General features: G+C 38.6%; 1 protein-coding gene across 4 annotated transcripts in view; it reads left to right on the forward strand.

Annotated features, from left to right (window-relative positions):
* Positions 1-13280, forward strand: part of CEPT1 (choline/ethanolamine phosphotransferase 1) — a 35765-nt gene that overhangs the window by 8195 nt on the left and 14290 nt on the right. For all 4 annotated transcript variants that reach the window (XM_084853655.1, XM_084853658.1, XM_084853654.1 and 1 more), the window contains exons 3-4: positions 4601-4748; positions 8564-8705. In XM_084853655.1, coding sequence (XP_084709781.1) covers positions 4601-4748; positions 8564-8705 — 290 coding nt within the window. The remainder of the gene's footprint in view (positions 1-4600; positions 4749-8563; positions 8706-13280) is intronic.

Consider the following 13280-nt stretch of genomic DNA (forward strand, 5'->3'; position numbering starts at 1 on the left):
GACCTAAGGGTCCGAACAGGTACATATGGGAGGAGATGTTCCTTTAGATATTCTGGTCCCAAGCCATTTAGGGCTTTAAAGGTCAACACCAATACTTAGAATTTGGCTCGAAAATGGACTGGAAGCCAGTGCAGCTGATGAAGCAATGGCATCACATGATTGTATCAGTTAGTCCCAGTTAGTAACCTAGCAGCTCTGTTTTGAACTAGCTGAAGTCTCTGAACCGTCTTCAAATGTAGCCCCACATACAACACATTGTAGTAATCTAACTGGGAGGTTACCAGAGCCAGGATAACTTTTGCCAGGCTATCTTTGTCCAGATAGGACTGCAACTGGTATATCAACCTATTCAAGGCCACTTGGGCCTCAAGTGACAGAGATGGATCCAGGAGCACCCCTGAGCTGTGTGCCTGATCTTTCAGGGGGATGCAGCCCTCTCCAGGACAAGTGGAACATATCCTAATCATGTGTGCTTTTGTGTATTTGATTAATTTGCTTTCCGCTCATTCATCCAGATAATTAATGAAGGTATAGAGCACTACTGGTCTTTGTAGAATTCCACTTGATACTTCTTTGTAGTCCAGAACATCTGGAGGGCACCAGCTACTTGTGTGTGGCTACTTTAGGCAATAGGAACCTATAGAGTGCTAATGGGCATAGTATTTTCAGGACATGCACTGTGCAATTAAAAGGTCAGGAAAGCTGAGTTTAATAAACTTAGAGCACTGATAAGTACATGGCAGAAAAACCCAACAGGAAGACAAGTTCAAGTTCTGGGGAAAATGCTTATCAAATTTTGCAGATGACATAAAATTGGGTGGGATACCTAATACCTTAGAAGACAGAAACAAAATTCAAAATGATCTTGAAAGATTAGAAGACTGAACAGAAAATAACTGAATGAAATTTAACAGAGACAAGTTCTTCACCGAGGAAGAAGAAATCAAATGCACAAGTATAAGGTGGGGAATACCTGGCTTTGCAATAGTACATGTAAAAAGGATCTTGGAGTTGTAGTTGGCTGAATATGAGCCAGCAGTGTGATGTGGCTGCAAAAAAGGCAAATGCAATTTTAGGTTGCTTCAATAGAAGTATGGTTTCAAAATCTCAGGAAGGGATAGTTCTACTCTGCCGGTCAGATTACGATGAATTACTTGAATACTATGTCCAGTTCTGGACACCACGCCTTAAGAAAGATTCAGATAAATTGGAACAAGTTCAGAGAAGGGCAACAAAGAAGATCAGGGGACTAGAAACTAAGTCCAACCAGGAAAGATTGAAGGAACTAGTTATGATTAGCCTTGAGAAGAGAAAACTGAAGGATATGATAGCACTCTTCAAATTCCTAAAGGGTTATCACACAGAAGAGGGCTGCAACCTGTTCTCTGTCCTCCCAAGACCGTAGGACACAAAATAGCAGGCTTAAGTTACAAGAAAGCAGATTTCAGTTGAACATCAGGAAAAATTTCTTAACAGTCAGACAATGGACCCAACTCCTAGAGAGGTGGTGGGCTCTCCATCGCTGGAGTTATTCAAGTAGAGACTGGACAGCCATCTGTCAGGGATGCCTTAAACTGAATTCCTGGACTGAGCAGGGAGTTGGACTTGATGGTCTAAATGGCCCCTTTCAACTCTATGGTAAGAATATTCCCGTTGTAGCTTATTTTTGATTTTCTATCAGTGAGTTATTCTTGATTTTTAAAATCTTTTTTGTTAATTGGTGGCAAGAACCGTAACAATTGTTGAAGTTGCTTAGTGAAGATTTTTGAATGTACATAAATCTTGTAGTATTGTACATAAATGTACATAATTTTTACAGTATTGCTGCAAAAATAAGGGTTAAATAAAAGCAGTTTACAATTTTGTCTTTAAAAGGCCTACAGACCGAATAAACTGCTCCCCCTATTTCCCACCCCCCACCGTGAACATTTAGACTTGCTACAGGGCTGCAAACCACTGTTCACTATTTTTACACTTTCTTTTAGACTAAGTGAACCTCAGGGCATCTTTTTAAGTGCAGTCCATACTGAGTTTTACCACATTTACATTTATTTAGATCAGGTGCTTCTAGGGGAAAGCGAGAAGTTCATAGAAAGAATGCCCACCTTCCCCTGGTAGAGGTACTGGTATTTATTGTTATAGTTATATTTACATGTATTGATTGTAGGCTAAGGCTTTGTTGCTTATACTGGCAGTAAAAGATAATCTAGATCAACATTTATTAAACTATGTTGTATTAGACCAATGGTCTCTGATATGCTGGGTGTTTTATGAGTCACCTTTTTTTTTTTTAATGTTATGGCTCCTATGTGAGGGTCTTCTGAAGTAAGATTCGTCCTGCATCTCATTGAAGCCATGCTATATTCTAACCAAACAAATGAACATGCAAATAAAAGAAAGGGGAAGCACTGCTAGGTTTTAAAATGCTGATGATATGATTATGCTGTATTATCTTATACTATTATAAACACTGCAGGTGGTTTTGTAAAAGCTTGTGATTACATGCCAGCTATAGAAGCTCAGTATCCTATTAAGTTATCAAAAAAGTTTTTAGCTTCAAGTTTAATTTCTTACTGCATAATATTTTTCTTGCAGTGTTGTCCTACACTGCTTATGTTTTATGATCACCTGGTATAGCAGGCAGGCCCCTACCATATAAGAAAAGTTAATTTTTAATGTAAAACAAAAATGGTAACTGTGTTTTCATCCTAAATTGCAAAAACAGAACCCATTCATCTGTAAAACGTCAAATTGACTTTGTCCTATAGCTCAAATATACTGAAAATCTTCACCTCCACTGTAATCCCCTTAAACGCATCTTAATAGTTAAATATTAGCTATTTCAAGGATGGATGGCAGTTTAACTGTTTCAGTGAATGCTCTACTCTGCAATAATAAAATACAGGAATCAAACATTTCCGTGGCCTTTGAAATTTACTTTGCATTCTCAGAAATGTTATGAGATAGATAGATAGATAGTATTTTTATCCTGCTCCTCAGCCAAAAAAGGCTTGTGGAGCTGCTTACAGTCAATGAACAAAGAAGACAGTCCCTGCCCTCAGGCTTGCAATCTAAAAAAGACACTACACACAAGGAAAAGGCATGTGGAAGAAAGAGGGGAAAAATGTTATGTAGATGTCAGCAGGGCTGGTGGGATGGCCCTGCTCCCCCCTCTCATCTCCCAAAGGAGGGGCAGTCCAACTGGAGCAGGCCCTGATATTCCTTTTGCCTACTGTTGTCTCCCTCCCTAATATTGATTTACATTGTTTGAGACTTGGCCAGATTCCAACTCTGAACCACCCCAGGCTGCTCATTCCCCTTTTTATCTTTAATTTGGTCACAGATGATCCTCAGCCTTCCCCAACCTGGTGCCATCAGGCCCAGTCAGCATGGTCAATGGTCAGGAATTAATGGAGTTGTAGTCCAAACCCTCTGAAGGGCACCAGGTTGGGGAACACTGGTCTATTTGCATGCTCCATTTCTGCCACGATTTACAGCATGGAGGAATATCCCCTCCCTGTCCCAATTTCTGAGGTGTTTCTAGTACTAGTAGGAATCCAACATGGCACAGAGCAGCTACCACATAGAACTAATGAAATGCTGGAATGGAGAGAAACAGTTGTGTGTATAACTTACTTAACGGGGACTTTATATAGTGATGACATTTTTAAGATCCCAGGAATTCAGAAGTTAGCCTAATTCTGGACATCATAAAAGCTTGAAAAAGATCTGTGGCAAAGAATCTGTGCTAAGGGAAGGCTTCCAAAGAACACATCGCTTTCAGATCTATTTGAAACTAAGAACTGGTGCCTGAATTCCCCCCCCCCCCCAATCCTTTCCCTTTTGTGTCATGTCTTTTAGATTGTAAGCCTGAGGGCAGGGACAGTCTCATTATTAATCTCTGTAAACCTTGGAGCCTTTTTTGGCTGAAGAGTGGGGTAAAAATACTGTAAATAAATAAATGTATTATGTGAACTGTAAGACTGCGACATTAATAGTGCAAGCCTATGCATATTTACTCAGAAGTATGTCCAATGAGTTCAGTGGGACTTACTTGCAGGTAAGTGCACTTAGGATTGCAGCCATACATAGTTACTTGGGGGTATGCTCCATTGACTAGAGTGAGACTAATGTAATGTATGGGATTGCACTATAAAGGTACTTAGGGCAAGCCATTTCATCATAGCCAGCAAAATACCATGCCAGTAAAAAAAAAAAAAAGAGAGATATCATTCAGTATGCCACAGTCAAAAAACAGAAAAATGAAGATCAGTGTGTTCCTAATTCTCCTAGAGGTATTAAAATTAATATTAAGAATATAGAAATAAAAGCATTAGCATTTGGGCTCATACGTGTGCATTCTTTTAAACAATGTTTATGACCAATGTACTAAATTATAAAGCTTTTACAAGCTCTTTATTTTTAATCTTGATGTGATTTGATCTAATTTTCTTTATTCATGCCCACAAGGCACCCCAATACTAGAGAGCAATAAATGTGAGGATGAAATGGATTTGCAACATGTGAAAACCATGTCTGATTTAAGACCCTACACATCTTTATTTACATTTCTCTGCTGTTCACATAACTTCTCTCTTAGGCACCTCCTTGGGCATATATTGCATGTGCTTGTGGCCTTTTCATATACCAGTCTTTGGATGCTATAGATGGGAAGCAAGCAAGAAGAACCAATAGTAGTAGCCCTTTGGGAGAACTCTTTGACCATGGCTGTGATTCACTATCCACAGGTATTTTGTCATATTATTAAACTGTAATGCTTTGTTAGTGCAGTACTATACATGTCTGTTCAAAAGTAAGTCCCATTGAATTCACTGGGGCTTATTCCCAGGCAAGTGGGTATAGAATTGCAATGTATGGAGAATACTGAAATAGAAACAGAAAGAAAAACCTCTGATACTCTGGCAGAATGAGAATAATGTATTCTGATTATATAATTGTTGCCACATCTCACATGTTGTAGCATGTTTAACACAGAATCTAAATTTGATGAGCTAATGTCAGATTAAGTAGTTTAAATCCTTATTTAATGTGTAATTTAAGTAAATTATTAAAATATTTGAAATACCTGTCTGGGTATTTAGATTTTAAGTCCCCCCTTTCCCCAAAAACATTGAGCAGAGAAATAGAGCTGAGGCAAAATAGAGTCTGTTTAGTTTCATTTTCGTTTTGTTATTGTTGAAAAACATCACTGTTCTCCAGCGTGCTTTCAACTTCCCCCTTGAAATGTTGTATATTTTTCATTCCAAGTCCTAGACATTAGAAAGAAGCATGTAAACACTCCAAAAGGCTGTTTTGTAAGACCCCAGGAAATTGCAGTCCTAGAGTTAGCCCACATGGCATGACTCAGGGAAGCTCCTGAGCTTCAGGAACAAAGTATCTGTGCAATCCTTGAACTTGTCCAATCAAGTCTGAGGCTAACTAAAGCTTATGCATAGTATCTTTATATGCTCTCTGCAAACCAGAGGCGGGCAACGCATGGCCCACATGCCGCATGTGGCCCCCGCCCCCCTGTTGCCTCCCAAAAAATTTCTTTTAAAAAAGACATCTACTACGAAGCACCAAAAGACTTAACTTTAGCTTGAAAACAAGCTAAATTTAACTTCTGTAGTGCTATGGGGTGGCTTGTTGCCAAAATGTGGCGGCAAATTGGCAGTGTGGTTTATTTGTTTTTCAGCACCCCATATGCACTACAGCTCATGCCAGGGCTCCAGGGTGTGTGTGTGAAAATGGCCCCCAGATCTCCAGAAGTTGCCCACCCCTGCTGTAAAGTCTTCCTCTTGTCCATGGCCCCAGGAAGGGCTTAGTGGTTGCTGAGGAAATATGAGCGGGAGGGCACTATTGCACTCATGTCCTACTTGTGGGTTTCCCACAGGCAGCTGGTTGGCCACTGTGTGAACAGAATAATGGACTAGATGGAAGGTCCCAGGTTCAGTCTCTGGCATCTCCAGGTAGGGCTACAAAAACTCCTGCCTGAAATCTTGGAAAGCCACTATGAGTCAGCATTGATAATACTAGGCTAGATGGACCAATGCTCTGACTCAGTATAAGGTAGCTTCCTATGCTCCTATGCCTTAGTCCCAGCCTTCCCTAGAGTCACATGGGCTGGTGGGGGGAGATATTATATTGACCCTGCCTTTGCTTTAGCTCAGTCCAATCCTGGACAGACAAATCAGGGGATTGCACAGCTCCCAAGGCCTGTAGGCTAGCTGAGGAACTGCTCAGTTCCTTGGATTGCAAAAAAGCATCTTTAGAGGATTTTTTACTTTCTACATGTACAATATTGCTTAGTTGTTGGGACCTTGAAAACATTGCAAAGTATCTCAATAACCGAAGCACCAAACATAATCTAAAATCATCCAGTTGGAAGCGCAATAAGCTTAAAGTTGCATATGTGGTTGAGTTCCTGTCCAACAACCTAATAAAATGCATTGCTGCACTGTGGCAGCAGAGTAGAGAAGCTGACAAAGGGCTCTAACCACTTGCCTCACTAAGAATGCTGTTGCAGCTGTTACAACACAGATCTCTGGCTGTAAACAGATAACATACAACTGTCATTGTCTGTCACATTCACTTTTCCATCTTACCATGGTCTCTGTTCAAACCGGCTTTGTAGGATTTTGTAGTGTTTCCAATAGAAATTACCTTATAGTGACAAAGCCAGCAAACTGCTACAACAAGATACACACCTGGAATGAACATTTACTATCATTGGAGTCCAACTTAGATTCAAGCTGCTTGAAAAAAAGCCAGTGACCCATTAGAATGCTGGCTGTCAATGACTAGGTTATACCTTGCCTAGGTAGGCCATGCATAATGGAATGAAATGTGTGTATATTACTTGATCAGCATGACAGTCCCGTAGCCTTCTAAAAGTAATGCACACTCCTATCCCAGTAGTGCCTCACTGTTTCAAGGAGAGGTCCTCAACACGGTACCCCTGGTTGGCATGGCGACTGCAGGCACCTCCAGTGGCACCTGTGAAGGGGTCCCCAATGTGGTGCCCATGGATACCTGGAAAAAAAATCCCCCTTTTTTAATATACATACATGGATTTGTATGAAATGCAAGCAACCTTCTAGCAATTATCCATAGGCTTCAACAAAAGTGGACCCAATATCCAAATAAGTATCCATTTGAAGGTGGTATATGCCACCCATTCAGATATTGAAAGCATTGTAAGGTCTTCATTGCATTATAGGAGGTGAGTGTTTATCCTTCCAATGTTGTAATTATCAGTTAGCTGTCAAAAGGGCACAGAAAATGCATTTATGCTGACCATTTGTTAATTTCATTGGAGCAGGTAAATAATTTAAAAGAGCATGTACATCAGTGAATATTAAAGACTGTTCCAGTAGAAAATTTATCTGTGTAATAACCTCCTCCCACAAAGAAGCAACTACTGGACATTGCCAAAATATATTTTTAAAAGAAGCATTAACTGTACTCCACTGCCAGCAAATATCTGAATTAGACAATCCCTTATTAAAGAGTTGTTGCAGTGTGGAATAGACATTATACAAAAGCTTTTGCTGAATAAAATGCAGCCTAAGATCCAGACAGGACAGGTAGATGTCAAAGCGGCAATCCACTGATTAGGAATTCTGTGGTGGTGCCCACAAGAGTTTCTCACATTCCCAAATGTACCCATGGGTCTGAAAAGGTTGGGGACCCCTGGTTTAAAGAGTATTTTTCTTTTCTTTTTTTAAAATTCCCTTAAGAAATATTAACTTTTCCCTTAAGTGTGAAATTGTTTAGACCAGAAGCTATTGAAATCTGAGCTAGTCAATTTCAACACTTTTTTCACTTCATTAGAGGAAGTAATTGATATTAGGAAATAGTACAATGCAAGAAACTTCCTTTCTCCTCATAGCCAGACTCCCCCCCCCTTCCCCATTGTTTGTACATAAGAACATAAGAGCCATGCTGGATCAGACCAAGGTCCATCTAGTCCAGCATTTACACAGTGACCAACTAGCTGTCAACCAGGAACTTACCAACATACCAATGCTAGATCTGGGGTAGTGCCACAGTAGCATAGATAGGAGAAATGATAGGATTGGGCTGCTCATTAATTATGAAATGTTAATAACAGTGCAATTCTGTGCATGTCTGTTTGGAAGTAAGTCCCACTGAGTTCAGTGAGACTTTCTCTCATGTAAGTGTGCTTAAGATTGCAATCTAAATTGTACATTTGTTCAAACCCAATGTAAATTTGATATTCATCTTTAGAAATACATAACCATGTTAATTATGATGGAACTGAGAACCCACCAGTCTGTTCTAGCTCTGTTATTTTGAGTGTTGAAGTTTGTTTCCAGATATACGTTATGCATAATCTTACAGCACACATTGATTTTGAATCTTAACATATTTACCACCATCGATCAAAAAAACAGGACAGTAAGTGAGAAAGTATACCAATTACATATTGCAGGCTGTTGAATAGCCCTAATTATGAACTAGTAAGTGAACATGTTTATTTGTGCGTGTTTTGATTTTGAAACCTGTAATCTATACTCATTTTAACTGATTTTGTTTTCAGTCTTTGTGGTTTTGGGAACATGTATTGCTGTGCAGCTGGGGACGAATCCAGACTGGATGTTCTTCTGCTGTTTTGCTGGGACGTTCATGTTTTACTGCGCACACTGGCAGACGTATGTCTCTGGAACATTGCGCTTTGGAATGTAAGTAAAACAACTAAGAGAGAAACCTAATATTGTCACATGTCAAACATGTCTAGAGTGGTCCTGGAGGAATGCTGTATGCTTTTGTAGGATTTAACCAAGCCTACTGTAGAGTTTCAGACTTGTGGATTAAAAAAAATTGCTGATAAAAGTACAAGATTTTATAAATTATTGCTAAATGGAAGTTAATGCAAAGAGCAGAATATAAATATGGTCTAAAAACAGGAATCAGTATGTTAATATTCTCAATATTACAGTGATGCTATCCATATGTTTGGGAAAGGAATTCCCAATTCAGGATGCTGGGAGAGCAGTATTGTGCTGGCACAGCAGTTGATATGTCCTATCCTAAGCATTTCTTTCCTGTTGTAGCAAGTCTTGAAATCAGCCCCCTTAGAGTGGGTTATGCATTGATAATTGTACAAACTCTGTTTTGTCAACACTAAATAATAAAATAGTTTCATACTAGCTGTCTTCATCCTAGGGCTGCTTTTCTTGCAGAGGATAAGTGTCTTTGCTGCATTGACTTATACAGCTAATGGGATGGGTGGTATTACAAACAAGCTGGTGTTCATTGCTTAATTAGAAAACCCAACCTCCATCAGTAATGACTATCTTTTCATTTGATGAGCAAAGGTCTGGATGCGCCTGAACTCGTCTGATCTTGGAAACTAAGCAGGGTCAGCCCTGGTTAGTATTTGGATGGGAGACTGCATAGGAATCAGGCTTCTTGCCTTGAGGAGGGGGTTGGACTTGATGGTCTTGTAAACCCCTTCCAACCCTATGATTCTATGATCTCTGCTCTTGGCCTGTGTGTGTTCTCTTAAGAAACAAATATTGTAATTAAAATAAGTAGTTAGGCTTCTTTCTGCCATAAGGTTTCATTATTCATATGCATTTATCTGCTTTCACATACTGATGCAGGCCAGCAGGAGAAAAAACAATTGAGTGAAAAAGTTGAATCAAATGTGCTAGAGTTCAGTGTTGCATAAGCAATCTAAAGCAAGAAAGCTGGAAGCTTTCCAGATTATTGTTATATTACAGTAAGTACTTATGGTAATAATTAAGAGTTTGAAAGGCGAAAAAAATTGAGAGAAACAAACTACTCAGTAAAGTTTCCCATGTTATAAGGAGAATTTGTTTTCTTGAGTATATGTTATATTTTGTGACCTGCTGAATCCAAATCTGTACCTAAGTGACACAGCATTGGCCCTGCAACCAAGGTGGCAGCTAAGATAGTTGATACCAACTTTTTAACAGCATATACTTGGCCTTGGAGCCACACTGTATAACCAGTTTTGATGAACTTTTGAGAGCAAACTAATATTAGCCCTAACATTTATCACAAAGCTTTCTAGAATGGTAAATTGAAAAATTACAAATTGGCAGCTAGTTTAAATTTATTTTGACCAACAATGCCAAATCTGTATAAAAATATGTTATGAAACCAAATACCTTAATCATAGGCCACTAAATTATGCATTGTTTGGTGTATAAATTCAGTGGTACTAAATTCTAAGTAGTCATGCGTAGGGTTGTTTTTTTGAAATGCAAGCGTTTGATTATAATAGCCTAAAAGTGAATTTTATGTGCAATTCTAAATATTTATATGCCATGTTCAAATTCAGTGCTGCTTAGATTGCAATAATTATTTATCTTGCATATTAATTGTAGTTACATTCCTTTCTTTAGTTCACATGCTGTGGTCCATTTCTTGTTTCCTAAGCCTGTATTCACATTCCAGTATTTATCTTTAATATTGCAGTTACAGATCACTAGTTAGGGACGCAGCAAATACATGAAAAGCCAAATAGGAGTTCTTTTTTCCTAAACTACAAAACCATTAACCAACCAAATTGATTCATGCAAATCATTGTACTCATTGGCCTAGTTTGGATATCACATTGGCAATTCCTGTGTTGTTTAACCTAGGAATTGTTGGGATGAGTGGAATGCATGAGCTGCATGCTCATAGTTTCTGCTTTTACTCAACAACCCAGGAACTGCGTTTTTGTGTCGTGTGAACCCAGAAACTCTAGGTTCTTTATGGGTTTAAACAACACAGAGTTAACCCAACAACTGCCTGTACTTTGTTGTTAGGTTAACTCTAGGTTGTTAACCAATAAACAACCCAGAGTTTCTGGGTTCTCACGTCATGAAACAACTCAGGAATGGGGGGTTTAAAAGCAGAAATGACAAGTGTGCATCCCTGCAGTTCCTGGGTTAAACAACCCAGGAATTGCCAACATGACATCCGAACCAGGTCACCTATCCAAAGGTAGGAAGATTTGTTTAACAATAGATGACCTGGCATATTCTCTCATTTGGCCTTCCTGCCTCTCTTATCTCCATTGCAGTGCCACAAAACACAGCAATAGGATCACAGATGACCATTGCATACAAGAAGAATCTTCCCACTAGATTCAGAGCTGATTAGATTATGGAAGCCTTCACACAAGGCTAAAAATCCTGCAGTTTACCCTGGGTTTCTGCTTCCGGAATCTTTGTGGGATTAGATTGGGTCCTTTCCACGTGGCTTAAAAAAAAACATAAACTTCTATGTGTTTCATTACAAATCCACTAAGTGGCGTTGTGGTTTTATTTGCAATAAAAGCAACTTTAAACAGTATACCCTCATTTATATTGACTCCATGGTGGGAGGAGGAAAAATGCTGTTGTCATGGAAAACAACGCAGTAGAGCTCAGAAAGAGCAGGAGGTTCCCTGGAGGAGGGCTGCGTCATGTACAGGACCCACAAACTTCTGTGAGTAAGCAACCTCCATAGCAGAATAAAAGCCCCCTGTGAAGGAGCCCTATAAGTGAAAGGAAAGCTATATTCAAAGCAGTGGTGTATTTTCTGATTCTTAATGTTCCAAAGCAGTAACATTAATTAGCTCACTGTGAGGATTGATTCTTGGGGCACATGAGTGTAATTACACATTCATTGTGACCCCCAAAAAGCTAAAATTGAAACTACACTTAGCGTCTCCTTGGTGCAAAAGAAATAGCGCCTTTTCAACAAATAAGACAATAGAGCCACATATTTAATATATATGCAGAAAAACATCCTAAGGTCTATAGATGAATGTAAAAAGAAGGCTACAATATTTATACACTGCATTAGGAGAGCTGCAAGAATCTGGAAGCTTCACAAGTCATGAGCATAATGATGGCTTCATACTATTATATATTAATATATTAATTAGATGCAAAGCCTCCTTAGGCTTTTCTTATGGCTTGTTCTACAAATAGGTAAAGAGTCTAGAGTAAGAGCTTAAAGAATCTGTCTTGAATAAAGCTTGCTTTTTGTAGCTTCTTTTCTTGAGGGTATGTTTTGAGGAAACGTATACACATGCTAAAGCTGCATAGTTGTAAAAATGTGCTATTAACTGGTAATACAGTGGTAAAGTAATAAAATGATACAGTTAAAATATTGCTGTTAAAATATAACATTCAGTTTCAAAGTGCATTGTAACCTGAACTGCAGAGCCCAAAGGATATTCTGTTCTGGTAATGGTTTTATATAATCACAAAGGAACATTTTTTCAGACATTATAGCATATATAGCATTTGTGTAGACTTCAGAATTATCATTTTACTCATTTGGCGAAGCTAAATATGGATATGGGTTCTGATTCTTTATGATCTGCCTGCTCTTTGTTGTATATGTAACACAACTTCAGTACTACTGCTATAGGTTATGTATGGGATTTCCATGTTTAATGTAATATTGGTATTGAAAATGTAAATGTGGATTTTTGTGAGATTTGTTTAGTAACCCTTATATGAATTATGTATTGTTTTTAGAATATTTTTAAAAACGCTTTTACAGTATTGTATTGATTACAATCCAGAGTCAATAAACTCAAATGGGAGTTTTGCCGTTGACTTCAATGGGATGTGGATTGCATCTTTTACTACTGTTTTTCAATACTCTCTACAATTGTAATTATAACTATTTATACCACTTTAAAGGAATTTTCCTTTTGATTTCAAGTCCGTGTTCTTAATGGTGAGTGGAAATCTGTTAAACTGAAGGTCTCTAAGTAAAGTGTTTTTAAATGTTTCTTTCCCTCACACATAGATTTGATGTTACAGAGTCTGAACTGTGTATTATAATAACTCACCTTCTCACAGGAACTCTGCAACCTGGGTTCTGGAATGTTACGGTAACTGATGCAAATCAGTATTACCCAGTTAATGGCATGAATTCTGTAGAAACAGCACCTTTTTGTCATGCACACTGTAAATGATAAATTACCATTGGTTTTGTAATGATATTTCCCAAGAATGGAGAATGCCTAAATGGCAGATTGTGAAGTCCCCCACCCCCATCTACTCTAAAACATAAATAGCTTTGTTTTTAAACTCTGGTGTTTTCTTCCCTATTGGCTATTTTAAAACATGCAGAACTGACTTTACCTCTTTCAAGAGAAGAATACCAGAGTGGTGGAAGCATCTCTTTACATAAGGCCTGGATTAATTTTGTTGGAACCACCTTTGGAATATTTCCTTCCTCTTTTGCTAGAAACCTTTCCACCAGGAAAAAGAATTCTGTAGATAGCTAGTTATCTT

Source organism: Heloderma suspectum, chromosome 4, assembly GCF_057233095.1.
Source record: "Heloderma suspectum isolate Gila_16-S chromosome 4, 16-S_ref, whole genome shotgun sequence".
Lineage (NCBI taxonomy): Eukaryota > Metazoa > Chordata > Lepidosauria > Squamata > Helodermatidae > Heloderma > Heloderma suspectum.